The sequence below is a fragment of the Aspergillus piperis genome (genome assembly GCF_003184755.1).
Source record: "Aspergillus piperis CBS 112811 unplaced genomic scaffold BO85scaffold_1, whole genome shotgun sequence".
In the NCBI taxonomy this organism is placed as follows: Eukaryota; Fungi; Ascomycota; class Eurotiomycetes; order Eurotiales; family Aspergillaceae; genus Aspergillus; species Aspergillus piperis.
Window position 1 is genome coordinate 1,755,436 of NW_020291591.1, and position 27,716 is coordinate 1,783,151.

General features: G+C 50.8%; 12 protein-coding genes across 12 annotated transcripts; 6 read left to right on the forward strand and 6 right to left on the reverse strand.

Annotated features, from left to right (window-relative positions):
• Nucleotides 1-266: 266 nt before the first annotated feature.
• Nucleotides 267-1,727, forward strand: BO85DRAFT_444456 (uncharacterized protein). Its single transcript, XM_025659018.1, has 2 exons — nucleotides 267-969; nucleotides 1,039-1,727. Exons 1-2 carry the CDS (start codon nucleotides 608-610, stop codon nucleotides 1,601-1,603), a joined length of 927 nt encoding a protein of 308 aa, XP_025521031.1. The 5' UTR covers nucleotides 267-607; the 3' UTR covers nucleotides 1,604-1,727.
• Nucleotides 1,728-3,206: 1,479 nt separating this feature from the next.
• Nucleotides 3,207-4,556, forward strand: BO85DRAFT_18340 (glycosyltransferase family 34 protein). Its single transcript, XM_025654365.1, has 3 exons — nucleotides 3,207-3,506; nucleotides 3,564-3,809; nucleotides 3,885-4,556. Exons 2-3 carry the CDS (start codon nucleotides 3,616-3,618, stop codon nucleotides 4,465-4,467), a joined length of 777 nt encoding a protein of 258 aa, XP_025521032.1. The 5' UTR covers nucleotides 3,207-3,506; nucleotides 3,564-3,615; the 3' UTR covers nucleotides 4,468-4,556.
• A 1,377-nt stretch (nucleotides 4,557-5,933) lies between these two features.
• Nucleotides 5,934-6,932, forward strand: BO85DRAFT_359390 (phytanoyl-CoA dioxygenase family protein; the record flags this gene model as incomplete). Its single annotated transcript, XM_025655510.1, has 3 exons — nucleotides 5,934-6,373; nucleotides 6,422-6,649; nucleotides 6,707-6,932. 3 exons carry the CDS (start codon nucleotides 5,934-5,936, stop codon nucleotides 6,930-6,932), a joined length of 894 nt encoding a protein of 297 aa, XP_025521033.1.
• A 43-nt stretch (nucleotides 6,933-6,975) lies between these two features.
• On the reverse strand, nucleotides 6,976-8,676 carry BO85DRAFT_18372 (Zn(II)2Cys6 transcription factor). The gene is made up of 2 exons (XM_025654366.1): nucleotides 8,521-8,676; nucleotides 6,976-8,473 (listed from the first exon to the last, which is right to left on the reverse strand). Exons 1-2 carry the CDS (start codon nucleotides 8,573-8,575, stop codon nucleotides 7,020-7,022), a joined length of 1,509 nt encoding a protein of 502 aa, XP_025521034.1. The 5' UTR covers nucleotides 8,576-8,676; the 3' UTR covers nucleotides 6,976-7,019.
• A 512-nt stretch (nucleotides 8,677-9,188) lies between these two features.
• BO85DRAFT_444459 (Gfo/Idh/MocA family protein) lies at nucleotides 9,189-10,429 on the forward strand. Its single transcript, XM_025659019.1, has one exon. It carries the CDS (start codon nucleotides 9,664-9,666, stop codon nucleotides 10,357-10,359), a length of 696 nt encoding a protein of 231 aa, XP_025521035.1. The 5' UTR covers nucleotides 9,189-9,663; the 3' UTR covers nucleotides 10,360-10,429.
• A 347-nt stretch (nucleotides 10,430-10,776) lies between these two features.
• Nucleotides 10,777-12,646, forward strand: BO85DRAFT_18396 (uncharacterized protein). The gene is made up of 4 exons (XM_025654368.1): nucleotides 10,777-11,313; nucleotides 11,362-11,962; nucleotides 12,043-12,238; nucleotides 12,323-12,646. Exons 1-4 carry the CDS (start codon nucleotides 10,858-10,860, stop codon nucleotides 12,600-12,602), a joined length of 1,533 nt encoding a protein of 510 aa, XP_025521036.1. The 5' UTR covers nucleotides 10,777-10,857; the 3' UTR covers nucleotides 12,603-12,646.
• Nucleotides 12,508-14,853, reverse strand: BO85DRAFT_18392 (Zn(II)2Cys6 transcription factor domain-containing protein). Its single transcript, XM_025654367.1, has 2 exons — nucleotides 14,316-14,853; nucleotides 12,508-14,248 (listed from the first exon to the last, which is right to left on the reverse strand). Exons 1-2 carry the CDS (start codon nucleotides 14,399-14,401, stop codon nucleotides 12,691-12,693), a joined length of 1,644 nt encoding a protein of 547 aa, XP_025521037.1. The 5' UTR covers nucleotides 14,402-14,853; the 3' UTR covers nucleotides 12,508-12,690.
• A 452-nt stretch (nucleotides 14,854-15,305) lies between these two features.
• BO85DRAFT_360719 (C6 transcription factor) lies at nucleotides 15,306-17,583 on the reverse strand (the record flags this gene model as incomplete). The annotated part of the gene is made up of 4 exons (XM_025655562.1): nucleotides 15,306-16,493; nucleotides 16,541-17,052; nucleotides 17,111-17,138; nucleotides 17,203-17,583. 4 exons carry the CDS (start codon nucleotides 17,581-17,583, stop codon nucleotides 15,306-15,308), a joined length of 2,109 nt encoding a protein of 702 aa, XP_025521038.1.
• Nucleotides 17,584-17,800: 217 nt separating this feature from the next.
• On the reverse strand, nucleotides 17,801-19,332 carry BO85DRAFT_410770 (toxin biosynthesis protein; the record flags this gene model as incomplete). The annotated part of the gene is made up of 4 exons (XM_025657493.1): nucleotides 17,801-18,688; nucleotides 18,753-18,861; nucleotides 18,915-19,053; nucleotides 19,141-19,332. 4 exons carry the CDS (start codon nucleotides 19,330-19,332, stop codon nucleotides 17,854-17,856), a joined length of 1,275 nt encoding a protein of 424 aa, XP_025521039.1. The 3' UTR covers nucleotides 17,801-17,853.
• A 1,965-nt stretch (nucleotides 19,333-21,297) lies between these two features.
• Nucleotides 21,298-22,282, forward strand: BO85DRAFT_444462 (uncharacterized protein). The gene has a single exon (XM_025659020.1). It carries the CDS (start codon nucleotides 21,496-21,498, stop codon nucleotides 22,111-22,113), a length of 618 nt encoding a protein of 205 aa, XP_025521040.1. The 5' UTR covers nucleotides 21,298-21,495; the 3' UTR covers nucleotides 22,114-22,282.
• Nucleotides 22,283-22,284: 2 nt separating this feature from the next.
• On the reverse strand, nucleotides 22,285-23,511 carry BO85DRAFT_444464 (putative cytokinesis EF-hand protein Cdc4). The gene is made up of 4 exons (XM_025659021.1): nucleotides 22,859-23,511; nucleotides 22,664-22,804; nucleotides 22,521-22,613; nucleotides 22,285-22,461 (listed from the first exon to the last, which is right to left on the reverse strand). Exons 1-4 carry the CDS (start codon nucleotides 23,043-23,045, stop codon nucleotides 22,433-22,435), a joined length of 450 nt encoding a protein of 149 aa, XP_025521041.1. The 5' UTR covers nucleotides 23,046-23,511; the 3' UTR covers nucleotides 22,285-22,432.
• A 506-nt stretch (nucleotides 23,512-24,017) lies between these two features.
• Nucleotides 24,018-27,153, reverse strand: BO85DRAFT_433672 (putative C2H2 finger domain protein; the record flags this gene model as incomplete). Its single annotated transcript, XM_025658432.1, has 2 exons — nucleotides 24,018-26,854; nucleotides 26,913-27,153. The coding sequence occupies 2 exons, from the start codon at nucleotides 27,151-27,153 to the stop codon at nucleotides 24,018-24,020; spliced, it is 3,078 nt and encodes a 1,025-aa protein (XP_025521042.1).
• Between the last annotated feature and the right edge of the window lie 563 nt (nucleotides 27,154-27,716).

The following is a 27,716-nucleotide window of genomic DNA, read 5'->3' on the forward strand; positions in this document are numbered from 1 at the left end:
GCTACAGGATGGCTCCAATTTGCGAGCAGCGCCCGCCATCCCCACTCCTAGCATATCTAACAGCTCAGACATGTTCACAGCTCCCCCATTGGCTATGTCATTGGAGTCGGCGGGGGTAAGGCTACTAACCGTTAGCAGCAACGCTAGATTGGCGCCGCTGAATGTGATTGCTACAGGTCACCGTCTCATAGCTCCAACGGCTGAAAAGGTATAGTAGTGCATGCCTTCTTTGTGGCTATGGCGCTTAGCGATTGGCAATCAGTATTGAGTACCCCTCGCAATGTCGATCGGGTTGGTAGCTGCATCGTTAGGCTCATTTGGTGTAAATATGGATCCAAGACGCTCCCGGCAAGGTGGTGGGCGCTTAAAGCACTGCCTATATGAGGATGGTGCCCCGACCTTTGCTACTGGGTCTTCTGCGACGACTTTAGGGGTCTGAAACTTGCGATCGGTATATTACGGCTGCCGTGACATTCCTCCCCTCACAACAGTGCGATCAATTCCAAGCGCGCTCTGGCTGCATGAGCAGGTTGTCTAACGGAGTTTGACAGACCTTCCGACGCGATAATACGAGTACCGGCCCGAAATATCACCATAAATCGCCACGATGAGTGTCAGCATGGACACGACAGAGTCCAACTATCCTCCTGAGACGGATAGTAGTGGTACCGTCACATCATACATGCCACTCACCTCAGTATGGACGGCTTCCTCGGGATGCGAAAGCAAATTTCGTCTTGACGGGCCTAGTCTCATGGCCTGGGACCCTGGATATATGCTTGACATAGATACCAATGCTCGATGTTGTCCACCTCAGATGGTGACTTGGTGGGAACAAGCTCTGCTCGGTGTTGGAGGTCAATATCACACACAGATGGAGATTGGGCCGTTCACTGGCCCGGAATCGTGGCCAACGGTCGCATCATCAATTAAGAATGAATACAGCACGCTATGGATGTGTTGTCCATCGTAAGTGCACTCGCTTTATGAGAGTCTACATCGAATTCTACAAACAACATACTGACCGTACACAAACAGAGGTTACTTTCTATCGCAGGGAACAGTCGGGCAGGTAACTGGAAGGTGCATGTCAAGCGTCTATTCCGGGCAGACTTTGACATACGGATCAACGCCGTTAGATGACCACACAGCATGGTCAATAGCGACAACGACACTGACAACGGATTCGACCGTTGGGGCAATCGATATAGTGGGCTGGGAGATAAAATATCCAGCCACGGCCACAGCAACAGCCACGTCTACGTCAACGGCGACCGCGTCCACCTCCTCATCCACTTTAACTTCGGTTCCATCAACAGCAGAGGACAATACTTCAACTTCTGGGAATACCCTGAGCACTGGCGCCAAAGCCGGAATTGGCATTGGTGTTGGGGTGGGCGCAGTGGGCATAATCGCTTTGATCCTGGCTCTATTCCTTTTCAACCAGCGGAAACGACTCGCCGTAAACAGTCAACAGCCGGTCGCTGCATACGCATACTATCCGCCATTTGCAAGGAATGCGAAGCCCGCTGAGCTACCCGGGTATAGGGGTATGCCTGGTGATGCGTGGGCTTCCTCACCTGTGGAAATGGGTGAGAGGTAAATATAATGAAGTTCTACAGAATTTTCTCACATTCATGTATTTTTCTATCTTTGTACATATTTATCACCTATACTTTCTGGATAGCACGATAATAGAGCCTACGGGGCATATTCATCTCACGGAAGAGTACCATTGTTTATGCGACTACATACAGCTCTCAATCGAGTCTGTGACAAGGGCTGGAAATGACCACTTTCCCCGACCACATGAAGCGTACTAAGAATATCATCTCGAAAAACAAGATAGACCGACCGGATCTTTCCACTGGCTGATCAGCGCACACAGCCCAGAATTAAGATGAAACACAACCCTGTCATGGTTCATTATCACGGAGAAATGAACGTTGGATCCAGGACCGCACTAATGGCTGCATTAGGCCGTCGCAACTATCCAGAAATTAGACTACGCTCATAACAAACTAACAAGCGCCGCCAACTTCAGTACACCACCTACACCCTACACAGTAACAATTATCACACCAGCCATACACCATTTATTTAGCCGTGCACCGTGGTCTATGCGCTTAATGGCCAGGGCAACTGGCCCCGGGGTCAACGGTACCTTGCACGTGCAGCATTAGTCTTTGCTTAGGGACACTCACTAGTCAACTACCTGCCTCATGGAGTTAGTCGGGGAATAACGTGACTTGGACCAGCAACTCAATCAACTGTAATCTCAGTAGATGTGATACTTGCACACGTACAGATTCATCGTTGAGCATTATTCTTAATGAGATTTGAACATGTTCATGTACCTCCGAAAAACAGACGCATCGTAAATCCGCCCGAATCCCGCGTGGATTCCGGCCCGTCCTGAGCTAAGCTAAACCCAAGCGAATCCTTAACAGGAGAATGGAGAGCACTGGCCTATGACCACGGGCCAACGGGCCCCGAGTAGTTCCGGGGAGGAAAGCTATTCCGAGCTGCCAGCTTAGCGCGCGGAAGTCACTTGCTCCTCTTCTTCCTTTGCACTCGGACGGTCGGCTCGACATGATCCTATGATTATATTCAGTTTCTTCATGAAAGTGTCAACTTTTGTCATCTTTCATGCATGTGCATGATCCTGCGAATGGTAAGGCTGACATATCCCCGTTTTGCTTTTCTCTCCTCTAGTCAGGCGCCCTCGGCGATCTTCCGGTTGCATTTCGGTTAGCAAAGGCACGAGGGGTAATCGTTATATTAGGATGGGTCCCTTAGTCTAATTAATGGGTGGCACTAAAAACAACCGGTGCTATCACACTGCCTCCGCGCTACGTCGAACAATCTCATTCGGTGTTACAAGATCCCTACATCAATGGACCCCTGCACGGTCTTCCCAGCTGACTTGATAGGCCTCTACCATTCGTGCACCCCTCAGTTCGGCCAGAACCATTCGGCTCAGCCGCTGTTTAGTGCCTGGCCTAGTCACTATCCGAGCAGGCCGGATCCCCTCCCTAAGCAATCGCTAACCCCAGAAGGGCATCCGTAGCCCATTGTTTTCTGTCAATCAACAGATGGAGGCGAGCGGCGCGCAGCCAGCATCCTGCAGATTCTTACCACATTCGACAATGGCCATAGGTTAGCTGCAGGACCGGCGCCGTCATTCAGTGATCAATCAATGGCCAGGACCCCAAATACCCATGCTATCCGTTGGGGTTGTAGTGACCACCCTGCTACTTGTTCAGGGTAGGCTGTGAATTGGTTTGGTTATATGGGTGCCCTCTCCGCCCTAAACTGCGCACCATGCTCTCACCCATCTATTGCGATCTCGCCCACCAGGAATGGAATCAGAATGAAAGAGCCCACCATGCACCGTGCATACTTCACGATGGGCCGGAGCCAGCGATTCTGGCTCAGGTCGTTATCTAATGTGGTGATGGCTTTCATGGTCGTTATTGGCCTAATGAAGATGTTCTCCCAATTCCGTGAGTCTACTTCATTCCAAGTTACCTTGTAATTCGTAGGCTGACCTTACCAGAAAGCCCTCACGAGGAACAATCATCAGAGCCTCAACCTGTTATCCGCAAGGTCACTATGGTCTATGGTAACCGAACCTCTTATTATCGAGGTTTAAAAACCCATGAGGATCACTCACTCAAATTCGGATATCCTATGACCGTTCTGCGCAAACCCATCCTGGGGGGATACTGGAGTAAACCTGCCATTCTCCTATCAGCTCTCATCGAAGAAATGGAAAAGCCAGAAGAAGATCAAGCAAAATGGTTATTGTGAGTTTGCCAATCCTGCATATGAGGAGACTTGGTTATCACTACCGTAGACTAACCAAAGTTCCCAACAAACAGTTGGTTTGATGGAGACACTATCCTTATGAACCCCAACATTCCCCTCGACATCTTCCTCCCACCTCCTCAATTCGACGATACTCATCTCCTCATGACCAGCGACTGGAACGGCATGAACAACGGAGTTTTCTTTATCCGCGTCAATCAGTGGGCCATCGAATTGCTTTCTGCTACACTTGCCTACCCAACATCATATCCCGAGGTTAGCCTTTTATTTGCAGACCAGTCCGCCATGGATAATGTTATCCTTGAGCACGAATACTTCCGCCGTTCTATTGTATTTTACCCTTTGCGATGGTTCAATGCCTACCCGCGAAACGCCGATGCTGTTGATCTCAACCCCGATCGCCCCGTGGACTCGCAAGTACATCATGGAGATCTCCTGGTTCATTTCCCCGGTGCACCACCAGATCGGTTCGACGAGATCATGGACCCCTACCTCAAGGTAGCCGAGGCGCACACACCGGAATGGGAATTGCCTCTTCAGAAGACGGGATATATGAAAGAGATAACGGACTTTTGGCGGGACAGACACGAGTTGTTATTTGGAGACACACCTGAATCGTCTGACAACCTTGCTTGATCGGGCTGGTCCCAAAGATTCAAGTTTTCTGTATACAAAATAACCCGTTGGCTTTTTGTCGCAAACATCGCTCATCGAATGCCGGCACATTGATGAAAGCGACAATGTTTTGTGACAGCATATACTATGATGTACGACTAGTTCACCATTCCTGAGGGGATTATCGTTGCTTTTGCTCTAACAAACCCCATGATACCAAATCTCAATGCAGCAATTATTAACAATACTACCCACCAACGACCACCCAACTATGTAGACATGACCTCCTCCCACCGCGTGCTCATAGCCACAGTGCGTGGAGCAATATGTACACCTCCCTCCCCACCCAAAAGCGGCTCCTTTCGGCCGGAGCCGCTGATCACAATTGCTTAGTTGGTTGGGCTGGCCGTACCACACACCGCGGCGCTTACACAACATATCCTGTTGGTCATGATATATTAGTTAGCATAACCAGGTATAAGAATATCAATTGAAACTAATTCCATTGGTCAGGTCAAACTGTCTCAATAACGCCCAATCCCTGCTTTTACATGTTTAGATCATTGCAGTAGCCATAACCCGTCCATGCAAGCGTTGCCAGTATCATGGACGTTGATAGTTAGTTGCATTTTAATACCTTGTGTGTGGCTGAGTATGGTTTCATAGCACATGATTATATTATATTGCAGATTCCGACATGGGCTGTGCTTGCATTCATCGTCTTATGTGAGTCTCGCCTAGGAATGCCATGTTTTACTTAGTACCCTAGTAGTATGATTTTTTTTCTCAGCCAAGCTTATACTAGTATAGCCAAAGAGTCCAGACACACACACGCGCACGCACACACACCCCATTATGCTAGACTTACTCACCAACAGTCGGTAACGCAGCCATTAGAGCATAATCACTAAGTAGAAGTGCTTCCCTTCGAAACCCTGCAGAAAATACTACTTACTACTAAGTAAGTAGTATCAGTAAGTATCCCGCTCTTCTTCCTTCCAGTCAAAAAATATTTGGCTCATAATTAACTGCAGGTAATATATGTTTCTTAACAAATAAATGCACTACGGATACAGTTTTCAATATAGTTGTCAAATGCCGAATGGGTGTCGGTACTTGATTGGCTCTCTCCTTACCCCACAGTTCTCAAATTCCGCGAGTGGATGGGTGTATGGGTGGGTGAAAGGATCCTTTGCGGGGATAAGCTTTCTCACGTATATTGCCGGATTGGGGTCGGGGTTTACTTGTCTATACGAGGTTCGGGAGGAGAAGGTTCATGGGATGGTTTGTCGAGGGGTATTGTGTTGCATTTGAGAGGGGTAGATAGTAATACTAGTAGTGATAAGGGATTGTAGATAAAGTTTCTGTGTCTGGCTCAATCGGCTATTTAAGGTCGAGTAAATCCACTATGTTTTTCGGAATAGAAGCATCTTCTCTTGGGTATCTCTATTGAAGACATTTATCTGAAGTTTCATCTATTGGTCACAATGATTGCTCCTGCTACCTCCAACGATGGGAAGGCTTCCTTCGCACGCTTCAATGCTACCGCTACCTCTACTGATGTCCTCGTCGAGGCAATCCGCCGAGACGGAGGCGTGATTGTAGAGAGCCTAATCACACACGATGCAGCCGAACGGATCAAACAAGATCTCAAGCCACACTTCGACAAAGATATACCTGACAAATATGGCTTATTCCCTCCAACCACCCAGCGTGCTACCGGGTTGCTAGGCATCTCAGATGCCTGCGTCGACTTGGCATGCAATCCGACCTATATCAACATCGCCAATGCACTTGTCTCATCCAGCTATTCCTTCTGGAGGGGCGATCATAAGGTGACGGTGTCTGGAAAGCCGATCATCTCTAGCACGGCTGGGTTCCGGGTGACACCGGGAAGCAAGCAGCAGGTGCTTCATCGTGATGATAAGTATGTCTGTAGGGTCTAAGCCAGGCTAGTAGGCTGATAGAATAGCAGTGACTATCATCCACATGACGCTCAACTGCCTGTGATGATTGGTTGTGTTACTGCACTAACGAAGACAACCAAGGCAAATGGAGCGACCGTGGCCATTCCAGGCTCACATCTCTGGGGCCCAGAGCGGCAACCATTAGATGAAGAGACCGTCCCTGCGGAACTGGAACCCGGTGATGCGTTCATATTCTTGGGAAATCTGTATCATGCTGGTGGTGCGAATGTCACTGAGTAGGTTGCGCCTTTCTTCTTTTCCATGTTGCACTTGGTGACCATTCTGGCGCTTAGAAACGATTACCGCGAAACGGTGGGAATCTTCCTCTGCAAGCCGACGCTGCGTCCGGCTGAGAACCAGTTCTTGGTCGTTACTTTGGAACGGGTTAAGAGCATGAAGCCCCAAGCCCAGAGACTTCTAGGGTATGGGGTCTGCGAGCCCGGTGTTGGCTTCATGCACTATCAGGATCCGATGAGGGTGTTGTTCGGCGTTGAGGATGAAGAAACTGTTGATATGTGACGGCGTGACATATGAGCTGCATGGAACCACCCGCAGATGATATTCAATAGTGTTTTAGATACGGAGTTTTCTCCGAGCTCATCCACCTCAGAACACAAGAAGATGACCCAGCTGTTGTTTGGAATCTCGACCATACTGTATCCATTTCCCGGTGCCATGATGCTTTGAGCTGGACCAGAATGCACGCAGAAAGTCCAGTGCCCTATGGTTGCACCACAACCCAGTCGTCACAAGTAGCTTTAGCAGAATCTGTTCAACTATTCGTTGCTTATCCTCATCTCCCCAACACTCTGTGCCAGCAATGAACAGAGGGAAGAAGAGGTCCTGTGAGAATGCATCACCGGAAGCCAAGACAACCCTTTGAATTCTATCAAGCAGTATGGGTACGGTAGAGGAGACGGTTTTCATCATTGCGGTTGGAGATGCAAAAGCCTGATGAAGGTAGATAAGCGACGCGTAATAATGTGTGTCTATGAGAGCTTCAAAGCCTTCTCGCGTAGTCTTCCCCTGGGACAAGAGACATGTGATATCCGACAGACTCATTTGTGTGGAGGCCTGCTCTAGCTTTGCTTGCCAGATGTTGAAGTTGACATCAGGTGGCTGTCGGCCTTCAATGAGATACCCATATTGATGTCTTTCCATAGCAGTAATGTCATTAATCAGGTCTGTAAATGTCCATGGCTGGAACTCGATTGCTGTAGTCGCTACTTTACTGCTGCCTGAGAAGGAGAAGACATTATTGAATACCTCAACGTCCCTGATCTCTTTGATCGCAAATTGTGTCATGGGATCGAGAGTCTCGTTGCGAGCGCACACTCCATACCTGCTTACGATGGCACGACAGGCATGTAGATGAGTAGTCCAGTCAGTCGAATCGCGAGTCACCAATTCCGCATGGCAAAGTGTAATCGCAGCAATGAGAATTCTAGTCAGACATAGCTGGTCAGGGGGCTTCACGGCATGACAGTCTAGTTGGCGCTGGATCTCTTGGTTTAGGCTGCGTAAGGCAATATCTCTTAGGCTAAAATTGACCTGTTTCATACGTAATGCAATGGTACCAGTAGATGTGGCTGCTAAGTGAGCAGCAGCGAGGTTCAGTATAGACAGGCGGACACTTATAGACCCTTGCGCCAGAGGCAGCACGATCTTTCTCCATGGATTCTTGTGACTGTCGATCCACGAGAATATGCTTACAACGTGCCGGCTAAAATGGTTGATCAGTCGTTCACCCAGGACCGTCGATGACTGGCGGCGACCGAGACCATCATCTGTCAGAGGGTGAGGGATCGGCGGACTAGCCTCCACAACAAATGTATGGAGGATAGAAGTACCATGCTTGACGATGTAGCCTTCCGTTTCTCGATCTTGCGGACTGAATCCAGGTCGAGATAAAGACTGGTTCCCTCGACGTGCCATGGCATGGTTCCAATTCAACTGAACTGCGTCGAACCCAGGACAACTGAGCCCCCGAATAGTGCACTTACGGCACTGTGGAATAGTCCGATCACATTTTATGCGTCTTTTCGTGCATAAACGGCAGTCTGGAGTGTCAGCAGGGTTTGCAGTAAGTTGTGATCGATTTCCGTACCTCGGGTTGCAATTTTCCGATCGGCAGGGAGAAAGTCATTCCGTACATTCTTCATGGTGTAAGCCGGTTGGGGAGTATACCCCGGCCTTAACCATATGTAGAACTGATATTAATATTAGCTGGTACTTGGAGGCCTTAGCGACGTGTGTCGTGGCATGGAACTGCAAGATGGATTCCTATCGTTGCCATGTTGGGGGATGGATGAGTGGATAACAAATTGATAGCATCAAACGGATGGTTATCGCTGAGTGGGTCACATGATCTTCCACATTCAGGACAACGGGCATTATTTCCTTCTACGACAGCATTTCCAGAATTCAACGATGTCAAATGTTCGATTTGCGAGTATCCAACATCGGGTTTCAATGTCCGTTATTACAATGATGGGCCAACCTGTGAGGTTCGAAAAATGCATGATATTACTATATTTTGCCTATTCCGGTATGTCCCGGCGAGGCTGCGGCCAAGGCCGCCAACAGCCGTTTACCGTATTAGGCAAGTGTCGGCGGCTGCACATACAATTGTAAGGTGACCAGCTTCTGTATACTGAACACCAAAGCGCATAAATAGAGCTCATGATTCCCAGAATGCATTTTAAATCTCACTGAAAGCATACTAGATCAAAAACTTCTCAAGTATATCAATCATCACCAGAAACGCCACCATGAGTTCCGTCCAGATTGCAGTTGTTGGCCTTGGCCGGATGGTACGCATCTTTTGCATTCTCAGTATGTTCTGCCAGCGCTAACATACATTAGGGCAAACGTCATGTGCATACATTGCTCTACCGGGTCCCACAGGCGAAAGTGGCGGCGGTCTGCAGCACTGATGCTAGCGAGATTGAATGGGCCACGAGCAACCAGGAGTATAAAGACTTTGGCATCACCGTCTACGACAACTACGACAACATGCTGGCTCACCCTGGACTTCAAGCAGTCTGGATCTCGAGTAGTACCGACGTGCATGCAAGCCAATCTCTGGCCGCTATCAACAAGGATCTGCATGTCCTTTGTGAAAAGCCCCTGAGTACGGACTTGGCTGAGGTATGCTATTACTGGCGTAACTGATGAACCCACGCTGACTTTTCGACACTAGGCCCAGTCAGTGGTCGACGCAGCAAGAGCTAAGCCTTCACTCAAAGTGATGGCTGGATTCTCGCGCAGGTTCGATGCCTCCTACCGGGACGCGAGCCAGAAGATCTTCGATAAAAAGGCCATTGGATCACCGTTCTTGGTGCGGTCCAATACCTGCGACCTGAAGGATGAGACGGGCTTCTTTGTCCGGTATGCATCCCGCAACGGTGGTATCTTTGTTGATTGTGCTATCCACGATATTGACTTGTCGCTCTGGTTCTTGGATAACCCGACACCCAAAGCTTGTTGGGCAGCTGGCACGCTTCAGCATCACCCTGAGCTGAAGGAACTGGCGGATGTAGACAATGCAGTCGGTGTTGTTGAGTTCTGGGGCGGCAAGATTGCATACTTCTACTGCTCGCGGACCCAGGCACATGGACATGATGTCTGCACCGAGATCACTGGAACTGAGGGCAAGGTGATGGTCAACGTGATTCCGCGACAGAACAACGTTGTCCTCGCCGATAAACTTGGTATGCGACACGAAGTGCAGCCGGAATACTGGGAGCGATTCGAGAACGCATTTGCCGTGGAAGCCAACGAGTTTGTGAATGCAGTGCTCAAGGATACCGAAGTTCCGCTGCCGCTAGAGCGAGGAATCATGGTGATGAAAATTGGACAAGCTCTGCAACGGGCTCTGCTATCTGGGGAGGTAGTCCGGTTTAACGAGAGTGGCGAGCGAGTAAACTGCAATGACTTGCACTGATCCTGTATAGCCCCGAAGCTCATAGGATTGTTAGTGAAATGAAACGCTTATCTTGATGAAATTATGTCTCGTGGGAGAATGCAAGGAATGCGGGGATGTGGGGAACTTCCCCTCAAGGCGGCTTTGGCCCGAAAGAGTAGGCCGCGCCGTCGAATTGCCGTTACCGCCAATTGCTTCACATCCAACAATGCCACCATCCTCGCAGTCTGCACTGGCACGGACTCCTTGCTCTAACTGCCGCGGTAGGAATTAGAAGCATTACTCATCTATTTCATGTACATTAATGCTATTTGACCAGAGAAACACGTGAGATGTAGGTCTGCTTCGGAACAACATGCTCAATGTCTGCTCAACTTGAGTACAGGTGATAAACAGCAACCGACATGCACCCGATGTAAGGAGAAGGACTTGGTCTGTAGGCCAGTTCAGCGAAAGTCTGTTTTCCGTCAAGGGTCGACGGCCCGGCTTGATGGGAACTTCTCGAAAGACCAATCTTGGATGAGCAGCCAGCCAAGGAAATGGAAGCTGTTCTCCGGAGACTCTTCACTCCCACAGTCCATGGATGTGGTTCAGAGCCAATCACCATACCAGGAGTCAACAGTGCAATGCGACACACCAACATCCGGCGAAACAGATGATCATGTCTTGACTCGGGATAATTGCAGTCATCGTGGCACTCACTTTGAGATTCAAAGCCCACCACCTTATGATCCGTCCCGGAATGGCTTTCACCCCGTCATATCTGGTGATACGGCCAACGTCAACGGACGGTCTTATATTGCACACGAGTGGGATACTTTGAACAACCCTAGTAGGAAATCCTCGATCAATGGGATGCAACCATCATCAACAGCAATTGAAACACAGAGCCCTTTCCCCACTCCCAAGCCCGCGCAGACCACCGTACAAGAGGCCTGCCTCCTACGCCATTTCATCGAGGAAATATCACCCTGGGTAAGCCAACCAATGCCTTACTATACCTACTCATCTGAAACACCACAGTTCGACCACTGCGACGACCGTCGACACTTCCAACTCGTCGTACCGCGGCGAGCCCAACACTGCTCCATCATCCGCAACGCTCTCTTCGCAGTTTCAGCACGCCACCTATCTCGCCTCCCACAGTATGCAACACCCAATGGGATTTGCTATCGCGGACAGCTTCTCCTCAATCTACAGAAATGTACAGCCGTGGAATACACCCTCAAATGCATCCCCGAACTCCTCAAGTTCCCCGAAATAACCGATCCCACGGAACAAGAAAACATAATGGTCGCCACGGTTATTCTCCGCCAATACGAAGAAATGGAAGAGGATTTCGAGGACCACGACATGTCCACGCAAGACAGAGTGAACTTCTTAGCCATCACGCAGAGAATCATCGACGCTATGATATCCCACCGGTTGGAACAGTCTCTCGCTACGGCGGCGTATTGGATCGTTATCCGACAGGAGGTATACTACGCGTTGACAAGGCAGCGTGCACCCAAGATGCGATTCAGTCCGGAAGACTGGCGAAAGGCTTCTGTTGCAAACACGTTAGTAATGCTCGCTAGTGAAGTGACAAAGTGGCGCTGGGGTGACGGTACGCGTGAGGAATGGAGTTCGTGGTCCCTTTATCCAAACTTAGTCTTTTTTCTCGTACCGTCAACTATCATGCTAAGCATCTCTGACTGCCTTCAGATCGCCTCATGCTCCGCCACCGCAAACTCCAACACGACTACCGTCACGACCTCGCACCCCTCTTCGAAAAGAAAGCAGACCGATCCCGCGGCGAACTCTTCCCGACAATCTGGTACAGCTCCGACGAGCAAGTGACTGCAGTGCAGCACCTCGAGATAGCTAATATGATCCTGACGGCCCAGAATCCATACCTATCGTACGTTCCACAACCCTTATCCATAACCCAAAATCCAAATCCTAATCCAAATTCCAAATTCCAAAGTCCTAACTAAAGTATCAGAAACTCCACCCGTGCCGCGCATCGCAAAGCAGAAGCAGAAGTCCGATCCATCGTGCTCAGAATATGCGGCATTGCGGTGCACCACGCGCACTGTCATCCGGCGTTAGTCACTGCCGTGATAGCCATTACTCTCTATGGGGAGTATTTTACTGAGTGGGAGGAGCGTGAAGCGCTGGTTGGGATTATTGATCGGACGCGTGATTTGCATTCGTGGCCGATGCAGAAGTGCTATGCGCGGTTGAGGCAGGGGTGGGAGGAGATGGATCATTGTGGTTCTTGAGTGGTGATCATTAGCAATGTGTGTCACTTTTCTAAGATACTATATTTAGTATATTGTAGATAGGGTGGGCACAGTATGATGTATTCAGTTAAGCATGCGCCCCCCTCTTCGGCGCAATCGCCTTCACACACGACCACGAAGTCAAATAATCCGCGCTCTGCAGGGCATCCTGAAAGACAAAGTCCTGGCCACTCATGATCTGCTGCTGAATGCGCTCAATGTGTCCCACAGTAGACATGTACTGATCCACCGTAGCGGATGGCGAGCTCGCAGTGGAACTTGACCCAGTATCCGACTTCTCATCCATCGTTCCTGCTGGCACATTCTCCGCGTCCTTCTTGATATCTGCTTTCACAAATTCGAGTAGGAGGAACGATGTCCACTTCGACTCGAACAGTCCTTCGCGATGCGGCCATTGCTGCAGCACTTCGATGGCGCGTAGTCGTACCCGGATATCGTAGCATCCGAATGAGATCAGGTATAAACTGGGTAGGATGACCACGTCGAGTGTGAATGCTGGGCGTTCCGGGTAGCGCTGTAAGAGTGCCTCGACGAGGTATAATACTTCTTGGTACTCTGGTGTGTAGAGGTCGAGTACGGCGGGGTTCTTGGCTAGGAGGCAGGTTTTCACGGATAATGTGAGGGTCCGGTGGAGGATGTAGATGATGTCGGAGCCGCGTTGCTCTTTTCGTGTGAGGGTGGGGTATGTGTGGCTGTAGAATGGGGTGAATAGTTCGGCGTAGTGGGTTAGTTGAGAGAGGAGTTGGTATTGACGTGGAAGCAGGGAGTTGTAATCTCTCGCCACGTCGGCGGGAGATAGTGGCCAGGATTGCGATGTGAAACGAAACACGCCACTGACTAGGGGCTCGATGGCTTGACGGGCCTCGATCAGGCTTGTGAAGGAGTCGGATTCCTTCAGTTGCCATTGGTACTTGCCTAGTTCGTTGTCCACGCATAGAACTGGCCCGTCGACGCCGTAATATGTCGACTGGATATCGAGCTGTACGAAGGCTGCTACTAGGCATTTCTCCACCGGTGATTCGGTCTCGTCTACTAGAGGCTCCTGGACCTTGAGCTCTCGGAGGATGCGTAGGCCGCCTTGGAGATGGTGGCATGCTCGCTCGTATTGACCTTGTAAGAGCTCTAGGAGCGAGTACAGGAGGCAACAGAGCAGCATGACTTCTCGCAAGTGGGGATCACTCGCATGCCGTCGACTCAGAATCCCGAACGAGCGTGCGGACTGTTCGAGTGCAAACTTCTGCCAGATATTCTGCCGAGTCTGACCTGGCAATGGCATCCCCGATACCTCCACGTCCTGATGTACGGCGCTCAAGGCTACCGCAGCGTGGTAGACCGCTGGCTCGGAGTAACTGATCTGAAGGACGAGCTGTTTCCATAGTTCCGAGTCGAAGAGTTCCAGTAGTCCTGGGATTGTGAAGTGTTGAAAGTGCGAGAAGCAGCGCCGCTCGTCGGATGTTATCGCCCAGCGAAAGCCATCCGTTACTTGAGTGAGTAGGTTTGGGGGATGACGGTGCGTGTTATTTTCTGCGCGCGGGAGTCGGTGGATGTCATAGGTGCAGGAGCGCCCGGTTGATGTGCAATTTTTACATTGGTTTGGAGTTTCGTCGCACTTAATACGGCGGGCGCTGTTGCATGCGATAAAGGAATAAGCGGCCGCGGCAGTCGAGTGAGGACTGAATGGTAGTGACTTACCGACAGGTGCGACACCCATTCCGCGACCTTGTGCCGCCTGCTCTCCTCCGCTTCGTCGGTTCTGATGTAGTGGGCTTTCGAGACATGGCTGCGCGATACAATATTGGAGTTTCTCAAGTCAGGAAATGGAAAAAGGGTTTTTGAAGAGAACCTGAGACATGTGCAATGCGTGAGGGGGGTCTTGGGGTTGTAGCGGCGGGACACAAGGCTGACGAACCCCAAGTTCTGGCTTGACCAATAGTGGATTTGAGACTGCAGCCATGGCTGGTTGGTGGTTGCTAGTGAGTCTTCCGGTCCTGTTAGCCTTGCAATAGGTGGGACGGAGCAGCAGAGCAGCACTGCCATCGCGTCGACGGCCCACAGAGGAAGACCATCGGGCAAAGCGGAAGGATTCGATCCACTGATGAGCCCCCAATAGGCAAACCGGACATCCAATTAATATGAGCTAAGTATGTGACAGGCAGGCAGACTCGCCTAGTCAGATTGTATCAACCGGAGATGCAGTGAGCGGAGGCTGCTCCATGCTCCGCTCCGGGCCGGAGCCCCAGAGTGGCGCCAGGCACCATTTGCGCTCCCAAGATCATGCTGTGAAACTAGATTGAACATCTGTATTACTTCTGCACTTCCTTAGCAATCGTACCGTGCTTATTTGGTGCACAAGGCATTGCTTGTGGCTACAATTGCTATACTTGAAATTTGGCGAAGTGCATCATCAGCGCCTTTCTTGAATGCTTCAGCCAAGCAACAGTGAGCGAGGATACTCACATATGCGTTGGACACTCTTCTCCGCATGACCTCCATTGGGCCTAAAAAAATGACCTGAATCAGACTCATCGTCTGAAATTAGTTCCCAAGAAGAAGGGCGAACAACGCGATGACAACTCTATCGCAATTTCTCGTCAGTCGAACTATTATATTCGATCCGCTCGATCCGCAATTCAATAGCTGCCGTACAGGGCACGCAATAACGAGGCTTAGTCTTCATCACCCCTACCACATTGGGTAGAAGCTCATCGTGGGCCAGCCTGACTGATACGCGTCACCTTCCAGGACAGCCTGTTCAAATATGTCCGAATATCCTCCAAACCCGGAAGCTGCGCTGCCAAATCCTTCCATGCCGGATAGCAGATTAGGAATACCATGCTCCGTGGGTATAGAGAGTGAAGGGGCGACCTCCGGGTCATTCGGCTGCTCTGCGCTGCAACTTCCCGTGTCGTTATACGGATAGTTGAAATTTGTTCTAGCACTCTGCACAATCCATGGGGGCGATACCGTTTCTCCAAGTTCCCCTAATGCTGCTTGATACGCCTCCCAGGCCTGGAGAATATCTCGCGACACAATCTCAGAAAGCGGATGGAATCTATGCATGTCTTCGAAGCGTATTTCGGCGTTTTCGCTCATGGCCTTCCACATCTCATGGGCGTGCTCTTGCGTAGGCCGCTTCTTCAGATCATGAATCAAATGTAGATGTGCAGGAAACGGAAAGTACATATGAATATGCCAGCGGTACCGTTTAGTAAGGGGAGATTTCATCAATTTGGTATCGGACTCTAGAATCCGCATTGCACAGGAGCTGGCGCTGTTGCGCTGCGCTTCTGAGTGCTGCGCGGGCGAGAAGTTCGAGTATTCTTCAAGCAGATGGTGTTTTGCAAGGAAGCCACGTATCATCCAGATGGTCAGATAGTGAAGCGGGTTGTCTGGATTGCAAAGTCGGAGATACTGGTCCTCTATCCTCCTTTCTAGATCAGTCATGCCATCACCCTTTGTGTCTCTGGCGACTGCCTTCAAGGATGGATTGACAAATTCTAGGTGAAAGGCGCTATGTCGCAGAAAGTCCCCTAGTTCACTGCGCGCAGTTATGAACAACGCTTCGGTCGGACCTGCTTGAGCAGCTGGTAAGTCTTTCATCTCCGGTTGCAAATCATTGTCGGCCAAATTGCGAGGCTTGCTGCAATCCCAGGTTGGTATCAACATTGAAGTTTTGTGATCTGACATCTCGCCAATGCGATTGTCGAACATGATCAAGGACCACCATAATCTCCGGCGCATCTCGCCCTCCAACGCACCACACCTAGTATTTGCCTTTTCGTCATGGATACTCATGCGTTGAGCAATTCGAATAGCAACTCCAAGCATCGAGGACGAAGACCTCGGATCCGTCTCATACCTCACAGACACCTGCCATGGTTAGAGATACAAACGACAGAGTCACTCGACGGACTAACCAGATACAGAAACAACGCAGTTAAGCACTCGCGATCCCCGGTGCGTAACACGTTACAATTGAGCAAGGCTTGTTGACATCCAAATTGATATCCTCGCAAAAGCTCTTTCCTCGGAGACCCGAACGACGTTCGGCACTCTTCATCGTCGAGACTCATGATAGCGACGCTATACACACTGAACAAGAGTGCTTCTAGTTCCGAGCTTATACGAGTCAGATCACTAAGAGCACCAATAATACGTGCTTGCAGAGTCGGAGTATGCGTGACTTTGAGCAGCGGGTCAACATTGTCCAGGTAAATTTGCCAGAGCTTGAATATCCGGACTTGATCAGGGTGCAATGTCGACAGATCCACATTGTCTTTGCGTGATCCAAATATGAACCCCTCGTCGTTGTTCTTGTATGCCTCATCAAACATCTTGTTTATGGCATTTCCTCCCAGAGTGAACTGAAAGTGAGTGAGATCATTGCCATCCTCCTCACTGTCATCATCGGAATCAACCTCCCCAGTATCTTGAGACTGACGTCCACTGTAAGCGTAGTTCAGCCCAAGTCAAGAAAAGGTACATACCACTGAATTGAGAACCTTCCAGTAATTCCTACCCAATAATTAGCGCGACTCCAATAAACCTTACTGCGGAAGCACAACTTAGCCGCGTATACTGGCTCAGCCTTGACAGCCACGTCCCTCTCTTCCCCCACATTAGGCTCTTCAGAACGAGCATTATCTCCAGACTCCACGACCCTACTATCTTCCGCTACAGGAGCATGCAAAGGCTCAAAAGGTATATTATTTTGGCGCAGCAAGTCTTCATACCTCCGAACGCGATCCAACAGCTCTCGTTCGGGGAACCTGCGACGCCGCGGGCGCGGGCCAAGAGTGGGCACACACTGCGCGCCGGCCCGGACGCAGTTGGCGCAGGGGAACTTGCGGTCGCATTTGACTTTGCGCTGCTGGCACAGCACGCATGCGAGCACCCGTGGTGATCTTCCAGCTGCTCGTGAAGAGGTGGGCGTGGAAGCCCTTTGCTCTGGTGGTGGCATTTCGTTGATGTGTCTCATTCATTGAAAGAGCTTGAGGCGATCATCGGCTTCCCGGCCGCGTGGAGAATCGCTTCCGGTTTACTTCTTATGTCAGGTGACCGTAGCCGGACATTATCTACTTCTTGTTCTTTGATCTCAGCATCATTGGAGGGTCTTTGTTACACTGCCTTTAAAGTGCATCAACTAGTGGAACTTATATATGTATGTGGGTAGATGTCCGGGGTTGTCCACCGACAACTTGAACTTAGCAATATACTTCCTTGAATTTGTTCACAACTTTGCCCTCACTTGCGCTTCACGCGTCTTCCCCTTCATAAAGTATTTGTCCATCTGCGCGAGCCACTCGTTGGGGATTGACGACCTCTGTTTAGCGGTTAGTTCCAGCCAGCCCTTCTTGATCCGTTCTTCTTCCTCATGCCATCTGTCCGTCTCTTGTTTGATCCATTCAGCAGCAGGTCCAGCAACTCCTGCCACATCCTCGAACGGAACGAAGTGTCCACCATTCGGTATCACTATCTCCTTGACGCGGCCATTCTTGTGTCCACCGCTACCCCCCACCCCTGTTCCAGTTCGCTGTATCTTCTCTGCACGTTGTTCTGGTCCTGCCATGATACTCTTTCCGCCGTAGATCCATAGTACAGATGGCCGGACGTATTTGAGTAGTCTCCATAACACGATCGGTTCATAGCGGTAGAACGGAAGAGTTTCCGAATGGCCGGTCACATCGGTCCAGAATGTAGGATCGTGTAAGTAATCCGATTGGTTGCTGCCGGGTTGCAGGTCGACGAAGTTGGGGCGTAAGCTCTGTGCAACTTCTTGATCCTTTGTGGTGGCTAGACAGACAGCGGACTCGGGGTTCTCGGTTTCAGCGGTGTTGTCTCGAAGGCCATATTTGAGCCAGAGATCAAGACATCGTGGATCCCATCCTTTGAGTGCCTTCCGAAAATAGGCTTCTGCTTCAGCGCGGGACTTCCATGTATCCTTCTTGATCATGGCTGATTTCCCAAAGGCTGGGCCTCTTCCAGAAGCAAAATCCTTTGCTATCACTGGTTCTATAAGAATAAGGGAAGTAAAAAGCCGGGGGTGCATCAGGGTTAGGCCCAATCTGGTGGATGGCGTTGGTGTATTAGTATCCGTATTCATGTGATACAGAAGTACAGAAGACCTACAGTTGCCCAACACCGATGCTATGTCCGACACCAATAATAGGTTTCGGCATATCGCCCTTGAATTTATTGATCATGTAGAGCAGGTCTCGGCTGTGGTCGAACCATGATGCTATGATAGGGTTAATTTGGGGCGAATGGGCTGGTAGACATGTCGAAACGCACGCTCAAACCCTAGATTTTCCGCATTGATGGCCGCGCTCTTAGCCTGTGGGGCTGAATCTGCAATCCAGATAGAGCGAATGCGGAGTCCCTGGCGGCTTAACCTTTGATACACCTCCTCCCACAGCGGCTCTTTCAGTTCCTGTGCCATTGCATTAATTTTGATTTGCATTTTCTGGCGTCACATTTCTAACTGCACTGTATTGTGCAAATATACGTCCCGACTTACCTTAGGGGATCCAACAGAGGTAGCTCCAATGATGGTCACATCACCAGGTTGGGGATCTGGATTCGACTTTGGTGTGTATTGCTTGACCGCAATCCTTAGTACATCGTTGGTTTCTCGAGTCGCTCGGGCATACTCTCGGATATGCTGGCAATCAACAACATGTTCTGTGATGTTGAACGGGGAAGGCTCCATCTTTAGCTCGGAGAATTTAGTAGAAGTCCTGCTGAATCGCCACTGTCCGGAAACGTGCCATTTATATACCCCTCACGTCTGATATGTCCGATTAGTTCAAGCCCACCTACCATCAGATCGGCTAGTTCACCGCAGGTTGCTCGGCCACGCGAGCTGGAGCGAACGATTAATGCCCAGAGCGTCGTCGCCTCGCGCAATACGGAGTTATTGATCGAGTCCTGACCCGCTCTCGTCTCCACTTTGTTGTCATGATCTTCCCTCAGCTGGCACCACGACGCCATTAATCTCCGTAGGCCGCATGCGGTTATCTCGGCCCTTATCGATGTTGTCCCCAGTATGAGGAGTCGGCGTAGACCGAGGATATGGAAGCACTGACTCGACACGTCTGCGCTTTGAAGCAGGCGAGCTATGCGTTGTGCGACAACTACTGTAGAGCAGATCTCTTCAACAGGATCCCAGCCAGAATCTCAGCCAGCCACATAAACAAGCCCACCTCAATGACTCGTTTGTGTTGTGATTCAGGCTGCGAAAGTTTAGCTAGCGGCAGATACGTGACGAAGGCCCCACTGTTCACTGATTTCTTGGATCAGCGGCTGAATACGTGTTGGCAGTCGCTAGTGGAAGGGCCGCGATAGGTGCCGAAGCACCACTAGAGCGGATGTGGCTGCTCCAGATAACAAGGGAAGCAATGATATCCGAGCCACCCTACGAGTACAGTGCCAGAAAATATTCGTGTTGGCCGAGATTCATGTAGCGGTGCCTGACACTCCTGTTCTTGTTCACAGCCGCATTACCCGAGGATCCATCAAATAGCTTGCGACGGACAATTTACAGTGGCCTGGGGTAGGGAATTCACATATGCCGGGCATCAATAGACACTTTTTGGTCTTGTTTCCTAGGAATGTGGGGGTTCTAAGGAATTGGCAGGGAAGATGAGAGGCAGTTGGGGTTAGACAAGAATGCCTCTCTAACGGACAAGGAATCCGAGAAATAGTCTTGGAATTTCTATTGAAAATTCTGGTAATGGAAAGTCTGGTGTGAAGCAGATACTGCGCTGGGCTCAGCTTCCACGAGAAATAGTTGTCGAAGGGGACGAAGTTCTTCATCAGCCGGATAAGGTATCATAGTGAGTCCGGAACTAGAGGTCGCATTAGTGATTTTGGGAGTGTGAAGAACACTCCTATTGGACAAAAGGATGAACTAGTATCGTGCATCGCAGACAAAGTCCGATCGTCAATGCCGGCTGGTACCAGGGTAATGCTGCAGGTTCATCACACCCTCGTACAAGAAGTCTTCCGTCTGCAACCACTGCCGGCTAATTGGGCCGTGTCACACAAGATTCATTCAGGGCTGACGGTGAAAGGTTCGTAGATCTCAGCCATTGAAGATTGTCCACAGAGTTAAGTGATGGACAATGTGTAGGCTAGGATGTGCTAAATTCGCATTAACGAACCAGAGAAATAGGGAAAGAGAAGATAATAACCGAGAATTACCGATCAACAGGTCAATTGATTGGCTCGGGTAACACTCCCCAAAAAGCAAGCATACGAAAGACATAGCAAAAGTAAGTAGTGTTGCAGAAGCACGATTTCAGTACTCGGAATGTGCAGAAGTGACTTCTGCTGTTTGTCAAATACCGATGTAGCCCACATGTCACTTGCTGCTCAGCATCATGCTGTAGCTTATGCTAGTATTAGTGCGACACATCGGGGATCTCTGCTCGATCATTATAGGAGTAAGTACTAGTATGTGGCAAATGGCCCATCAGATTTAAAAAAAAAATAATACTAATAATAAAAATAAAAGAAGCAGAAGAAGAAGAAGAAGAAGAAGAAGAAGAAGAAGAAGAAGAACAGAAAAAGGTTCTTTCCAGGCTAATAAACAAGCAAGCATTGAGGCTTCGTCCATGAACCCTTTGGTTGCCTTGAGCTAGTTGTACCATTTCCCAAGGAACCAACCCATCCCCGTTATCGATAAGCCGAAAACCTCAGCACACCTAACATTGAACCTCCCATCATCGTCACCACCAGCTTCCCTCCATCCACACCACACACCGCAAACAACCATACGCCCACAACTTACAACAATTGAATCTACCATATCACACCTACCATACTACACGAAACCAACTACCTACCCACCTACTCAAAATCCAACCCCACAATGTCAACCCCAACGCCAGACGACCCAACACCACCACCACCAACAACCACAACCACAACTTCCACCACATCGCAACAACAACAACAACAACAACCCCGCCTCCCCGTCCAAACCCACCACTGCCGCTTCTGCAACCACCTCCTCCTCGCAACGACCCGATCAATCCCATCCCTACCGAGACGCAAAGACCCCGCAAAAGACGGGGCGTTAATCCTCCCTCTTCCGCGCGATCACAGCACCACCGACGACGACGAAGAATCCAATTCCACTTCACAACCTTCCAAGAAACAAAAACACTACACGATTCTTCTCTCCACCACTATTCCCGATCGGAAACATACCCTCGTGCGCAGGGAAGATGGGTTCGAGAAGAGGTTGTTCCTACGGTGTGGACGGTGTAGAGTTGTCATGGGGTATTTCTTGGATGAGGTGCATTTTGGGGGGGTGAGTTCTGCTGCTGCTGAAGAGGATGGGGAGGGGGAGGGGGAGAAGGCGAGAGAGGTGGTGTATCTGCTGCCTGGGGCTTTGGTGGAGACGGGGGTGATGATGCGGGATGAGGAGTTGGAGAAGGTGGTTAAGGGGTTGGATAGGGAGTGGGTGGGGTGGTTGGAGGGTTAAATCAATATAATTTATTTATGTTTTGATGCTGTGCGCATAGCATAGTCTTTGGTTGTGGCGATGTGTTTTGGGAGGGAAGTGATATAAGTCGGAGTTGTTTGTGCTAGCTATATTTGTACCTGTACTTTACTTCATATACCATGTATCATTTTACCATATTTATTCATGTTTATCCGATGCTGAATCGCGCAATATCCCATATACAATGCACTATAACTAAACTATGCTCAAGCCTTCAACTCCGGCACGGCTGGTAGGAGGTTCGCGTCGTAACAGAAATCATCAGGAACGTCAGGAGGGTATCGGTGTCGTGTGTCGTTTAGTTGGCCAGGATGGTGCGGACGAGGTCTGCTGCTGTTAGTTCAACCCGAAACAGAGGCGTGGTGAACAAAGACTTGGTGACCTACCGGTGTAGTTGATCTCGCCGGAGCTGGTGTCGACGGCCTTGAGCAGCTCGTCGACCTCCTCATCCGACATCTTCTCTCCGAGATTCGTCAGGACTGTAGTCATCGTCAGTATCACTCTAGTCATCCTATCCGGCTTCACATACTGTAACGAAGCTGTCCCACACCGATAAACCCAGTCAGGTCCTTGTCAAACACCTGGAATCCGCGGCAGTATTCTTCGGGCTCGCCGGGGTCACGGAAACCTCCAGGGCGGTTGAGGACCTTCAAGAACGACTCGAAGTCAACTGCGCAAAGCATGTTAGATCCGTATCAGCCATCTCAAATCAGGGCATACGTACAATCTCCACCGACGGACTTCTCCAGATCTGCGATCTCCGCCAAAGTGGGATTCTGACCGCATGCGCGCAGGAGGTCGCCCAGCGACTCGAGCGCGACCTTGCCGGTACCGCGCTTATCGAAGAGAGAGAAGGCTTCCTTGTAGTTGGTCGAGGCCTGGTCATGGTGCATATCTGGTGAGCGGGACATCTTGAAAATGGAGTCACAGGGGCAGAAATCCGAGATGAAGAGTAGGGATCAGAGATGAAATGAGGATGGAAAGAAGACAGGGAGTTGAAGAGTGCCGATGACGAACAAGCAGCCACGACTACTAGTGAACCATGGAAACGAGCAAAGGGATTGGATGGGCCGACGAGGGGCCGGAATTCAATGGATCCAACCACACGAGCGATCTCCGAGGTTCACCACGACAGTCAACAAACAAGGGATACAGAGCACTGCTCGTTCCTGATGCCATCCGGACAATTCTTCTCCCGCCAGCGAGGGATGATGCTTTTAATTGACATTGCGAAATTGCGAGACGGCCACGTACCATGACTGTTTATTGTGTTGATTGCGCTAATAGCGTGAGTATGCGGCAGCGGGCTGCGAGGGATAGCGACAGGGGGATGTAGATGACGATCTAAACAAACGGAACGGCAATGGCAGGAGTACCACGTATGGTTTGGAATGAAGGAGGAGGGCAGAATGAGGGAACAGGGAAAGGAGAAGGGCTGGCGGGATGGAGGAGAGTCCGGCGGCACTGTTTGCCCGGTTGTTGTTGTGGTAACCGGACACCTCAGGCACGACAACCCCCCTATCGATCTGCGCTTTGTCTGATACGATGACAACATCAGCCTACACTAGTTTGGACTAGCATTGATCATGGACCATGACTGGCGTCTGTGAAGATACACACAGTAGATACTAATATTGCAATAATACAAACATGCAACGCTATCCAGCCCAATGGTATCCAAGTCATAACACATGCGCAAAGTATTCAGACAGCCAACAACATAAGCCACGCAGAAGAAGACAGCAAACAAGGCAGCAGGTGCTTATCGAAACACAAGTGCAACCATGTACAGAATAACAAAAACCCCCCTCAAACGCTATATACACAGAAAAGATGTAGAAGAATTAACAAAGGAATCATAATTTTGAAGAAATCATGTGAAATCAAAAAGCTGCTCCGTTCAACTTGCCGATACAACTGGTGAGCAGGTTGGCAGCTTCGGCCAATAACTCCCAGCGCGTGTTGGTGAACCCGTCACGGAGGACCAACAACAAGCCCAGACAGCGGTTGCGTCCTTGCATGCCTTCCAAGTCGCTGGGCTCGCGAACACTGCCCATCCGGCGCAGGAATTCCTGCATGTCCTGCCGCTGCGCAGCAGGAGTGCTCAACTTGACAGGAGACTTAAAGGGCCCTTCAAGTGCAAACCCATAGCACCAGACCACGAGAGCCGCAACATACAGCACCCACGGCCGGTTCAAGAGGTAGTCGTCCCGACCTGAATACAGTTCCCCATCCTCATTCAGTGCTCGTCTCTCATCCAGAAGACACTCCGATAAGAACTTTAGAGCATAGAACGTGGCGTCGCGGGCTGTTGCCTTGGTGGCCCAGACAACCATCTTTTCGCGCGCCGCCTTGTAGTCTCTGGGGGTGATAGACCGTCCCATGAGCCGATTAGCCCCAGCAAAGATCTGGCAGTCGACGATATCAACGTGAGAAGCCATGTGCGCCAGTCCATGGAGCACGTCGCGCGACTCGAAGACGTTGTCGTCGTCCAGAGGGTGTCGGGTACGGTAACCACTATGAAAAGGCCCTGATGGTGACTGACCCAACGCTTCATCAAAGTCTCGTCGCCAATTGTCAAAGGCTCGCAACAGTGCTGACCGCCATTTGTCCCGGCCTCCCAATGCCGGTGGCCCACCCAGCGAGCTCACCTGGAGATCTCGTTGGTTCATGTGCCAGCTGACGCTAAGCAACCCAGCCATGAGGATAGTTCGTCCAAAAGCATTCGTCCGGACCCGCTGTCCGTTGAGCGTCTTCTTAAGGCCGTCCAAGAACATGACAGGCTTGACTCCATTAGCGTGCAGGCTCGATTGCACGCGGGCTACCTCAGAGGCGCTAGTCGCAGACCACAGCGCCTCATCGCAGGGCAATGGTAACCGAAGCTCGTGAGCCACCATCTTAGCCGAGTGCCCGAACATAGTGGCGTGGGTAGAGTCCAGAACAAAAGCCGCAAAAGCCACTCGTCTCGTGGCCTCCGCCTTGATCCAGTGAGTCCATGACTCTTCAGCCACAAAGTCTGGCGCCATTGTCGAGCCAGAAGCTGACCGGGCCTGCCGGTCGTCTCGAAAGCTTGCAGGAGAGTCTAATGCAGAGCGGCCAATCAATGAGCTACCTCGCCGCATCAGTGTGAGTGTGGTGTCGTGGTGGATATGCGCCCGCTCATGGAGCGCACGCGTGGAGTACATCTTTTCGTAGACCTCCAGTAGCAGGAGTGCTTGGAAGATCCACAGCTTAGCTGGCGGGCGAAAGTCTGCATCCATGAAAAGCTCCGTCCGCAGATGCCAGGCGATAAAGTTCGCCAGCTCAGCTGCTGCCTCGGTTACTTCCGACCCGTGGATGCCATCCAGCGTGGATGCGCCAATGGCCATCACTGCGAGCAGAAGAAGATTAGGCGCTTTGTCTGCCTCGAAGGTTGGACGATGTAGAATGGGCAACTGAGAGTGGAAGTGGTACCAATACGAGCCGATGTACATCTGCATCATGCGTAGACTCAGCACATGGTCGTCGTCGTCAATGTCGCCGTCCATTAGAGCATCCTTGCGCTTAGCAGACACTGCGTAAAAGGCTTCATTGAACCTCGAGCTCATGAGGGCCAGGAGTTCTTGTCTCTTCTCCTCTGACATGATGGCGCGCGGCGATCCCGGATCCAGAATGCTTGTAACACTCATAGGATGGTGCGGAATCACACCACTGAGAAAGCTGCCATAGGCAGGATCACTCATGAAGAACTGGTTCTGTAGTTGGACGGCATCCAAGTAATTTGGCACCACGTTGGTTGGGGCAGGATACCCCATGGACGGAGAGCCTGTCACGGGATCGTTGAACAGCCACGCTGTGAAATCATCTGCCATGGCGAAGGGTGAACGGTTATGGGCTTCGCCACCAAACACCGGGTAGACACAAGAAGCCAGCGCGTCGAAGCCGGCATCTCCCACTGATGGACCGGATGTCATCATCTCTGACATCGACTCTAGTGTTCCGTTGTCCAGAGCCGTCGAAGCCGACGTCGCTGGAGCCATCGATATATCTGGGTATCCCCCGGGAGGGAGTTGTAGGCCTGAATAGGTGGTGGGATGAGCCAACGAAGGGCCGTCGATATCGTGTGTGATAGAGGTTGTTTCGGCTACGGAGTGATGAGACCGAACCTCGTGGCTCAAGTCGCCCGAATTGGGCGAAGCTTTGCCGGCAGAGTGACTGCCGAGCGCAGTATGAGGCACCGCCTGGATCTCCGGAGGACTAAACGTTGTTGTGCTTGACGGTCCCGGGGGAGAGCTGAGGGTATGATTACTGGAACTGTTCGATCGGGAAAACGTAGGGTCAGACAGGTCTACCGCATGATGGGAGACCAGAGTCTGATAATTGAACCCCTGGCCCATGCCCACAGATCCCGAGGGCGACGGCATTTGTACGTGCTGATTCGATGCACTCATCGCAGGCACTGTCATTGTAGGACCCTCCGAGGGGGCTTGTACGGGCGAGTAATTGGAGGGTAGCGGAATGAGTGTAGGCGCGTGGTTCGCGTTCACCTGTGACATGACTTGAGAGACTTGCGGCTTTTTCAGGTTGTTGCCGGTGGCTGCCGTCTGCGCAAAGTGATCACGCTTCTGTAGCTGCGATCCCTGGGTGGTGTGGCGTTCTCTATGACGGATACATAGGTCTTGTCGCACGAAGGAGCGGTAGCAATCGGGAAAGTCGCATCGATAAATCTGCTTGGGGGTATCTAGAACGACAGCCAGTTAGTACTTGCTCGCAAGCTCGTGGAAGGACTGCATGCGTACGGTTCAGTTGGTGGCGGTACAAATGCTCCGCTCGCGAGTAACTCTTGCCGCACCCCTCAAATGTGCATTCAAACTTGCGATCCGTCTGAACCTTTCGGGTTCTTTTCCTCTTGCGTGGGGGTCCATTAAGAGCCGCATGGAGTGCATCAGCTTCCGTCATCATGCCGATCTCTGTGCTCGAAGTATGATCGCGTTTCGGCCCCGAACCCAGCGGGGTTATTGCAGCGAGAGCCATGGTCATCTTGGCCGGAAGATGCAGGCAATAATCAATCAATTGTTTCGAAACCTTGTGTTTTTCTTTCCTTGATACCACGAGTGGATTGTTGCCCCTTAGCCGACACCCCGAAGATCACCCGCAAAGATGTTGCTTGGAAGAGAAACGTTCATCAGACCTGAGAGGACTGCTTCTCATCGGCAGACGGATGCCGGTTCGGAGGGCTCAGAATGAAACGTGAGCCCGATTGTATACTGGCATAAGGCAAAAGAGAAGCGGGCAGGATGTTGTCTCGTAAACGGTGGACGGTCGCCGCTTTCTGGGCCGATTTGTGACGCACGGGGAACCCCGTGGGGAAAACTCGGCGGGCGGGAAGAGTCAGCGATTCCCGATGGGTTGGGGGGACTCCGATAGCAAAGGAACAATTCCTGGGATAAATTCAAGGAAGGTTTGGATGGAAAGACAAATTCCCTGTATGCCAGAGATTGATTTGGTGAAGGTATGAAGGAGATAGCAGGTCGGAGGAGAAAGGTCGTACGATGACTGGTGATGGGGGGAAAACGATGGAAGAGGGGAAAAAGGGCCGAGTG

Excerpts from the sequence above, each read along its gene's own strand:
- BO85DRAFT_444456 (XM_025659018.1), top strand. The coding sequence starts at position 608 with ATGAGTGTCAGCATGGACACGACAGAGTCCAACTATCCTCCTGAGACG. Across the intron at positions 970-1,038 it reads CTATGGATGTGTTGTCCATC|AGGTTACTTTCTATCGCAGG; the intron begins GTAAGTGCACTC and ends GTACACAAACAG.
- BO85DRAFT_18340 (XM_025654365.1), top strand. The coding sequence starts at position 3,616 with ATGGTCTATGGTAACCGAACCTCTTATTATCGAGGTTTAAAAACCCAT. Across the intron at positions 3,810-3,884 it reads GATCAAGCAAAATGGTTATT|TTGGTTTGATGGAGACACTA; the intron begins GTGAGTTTGCCA and ends CCCAACAAACAG.
- BO85DRAFT_18372 (XM_025654366.1), bottom strand. The coding sequence starts at position 8,575 with ATGAAGAATGTACGGAATGACTTTCTCCCTGCCGATCGGAAAATTGCA. Across the intron at positions 8,474-8,520 it reads TCGGAAAATTGCAACCCGAG|ACTGCCGTTTATGCACGAAA; the intron begins GTACGGAAATCG and ends CTGACACTCCAG.
- BO85DRAFT_444459 (XM_025659019.1), top strand. The coding sequence starts at position 9,664 with ATGGCTGGATTCTCGCGCAGGTTCGATGCCTCCTACCGGGACGCGAGC.
- BO85DRAFT_18396 (XM_025654368.1), top strand. The coding sequence starts at position 10,858 with ATGAGCAGCCAGCCAAGGAAATGGAAGCTGTTCTCCGGAGACTCTTCA. Across the intron at positions 11,314-11,361 it reads TCGAGGAAATATCACCCTGG|TTCGACCACTGCGACGACCG; the intron begins GTAAGCCAACCA and ends GAAACACCACAG. Across the intron at positions 11,963-12,042 it reads CGGTACGCGTGAGGAATGGA|ATCGCCTCATGCTCCGCCAC; the intron begins GTTCGTGGTCCC and ends GACTGCCTTCAG.
- BO85DRAFT_18392 (XM_025654367.1), bottom strand. The coding sequence starts at position 14,401 with ATGTCTCGAAAGCCCACTACATCAGAACCGACGAAGCGGAGGAGAGCA. Across the intron at positions 14,249-14,315 it reads AATGGGTGTCGCACCTGTCG|CGCCCGCCGTATTAAGTGCG; the intron begins GTAAGTCACTAC and ends CGCATGCAACAG.
- BO85DRAFT_444462 (XM_025659020.1), top strand. The coding sequence starts at position 21,496 with ATGTCAACCCCAACGCCAGACGACCCAACACCACCACCACCAACAACC.
- BO85DRAFT_444464 (XM_025659021.1), bottom strand. The coding sequence starts at position 23,045 with ATGTCCCGCTCACCAGATATGCACCATGACCAGGCCTCGACCAACTAC. Across the intron at positions 22,805-22,858 it reads GAAGTCCGTCGGTGGAGATT|TTGACTTCGAGTCGTTCTTG; the intron begins GTACGTATGCCC and ends TGCTTTGCGCAG. Across the intron at positions 22,462-22,520 it reads CGGCGAGATCAACTACACCG|ACCTCGTCCGCACCATCCTG; the intron begins GTAGGTCACCAA and ends TAACAGCAGCAG.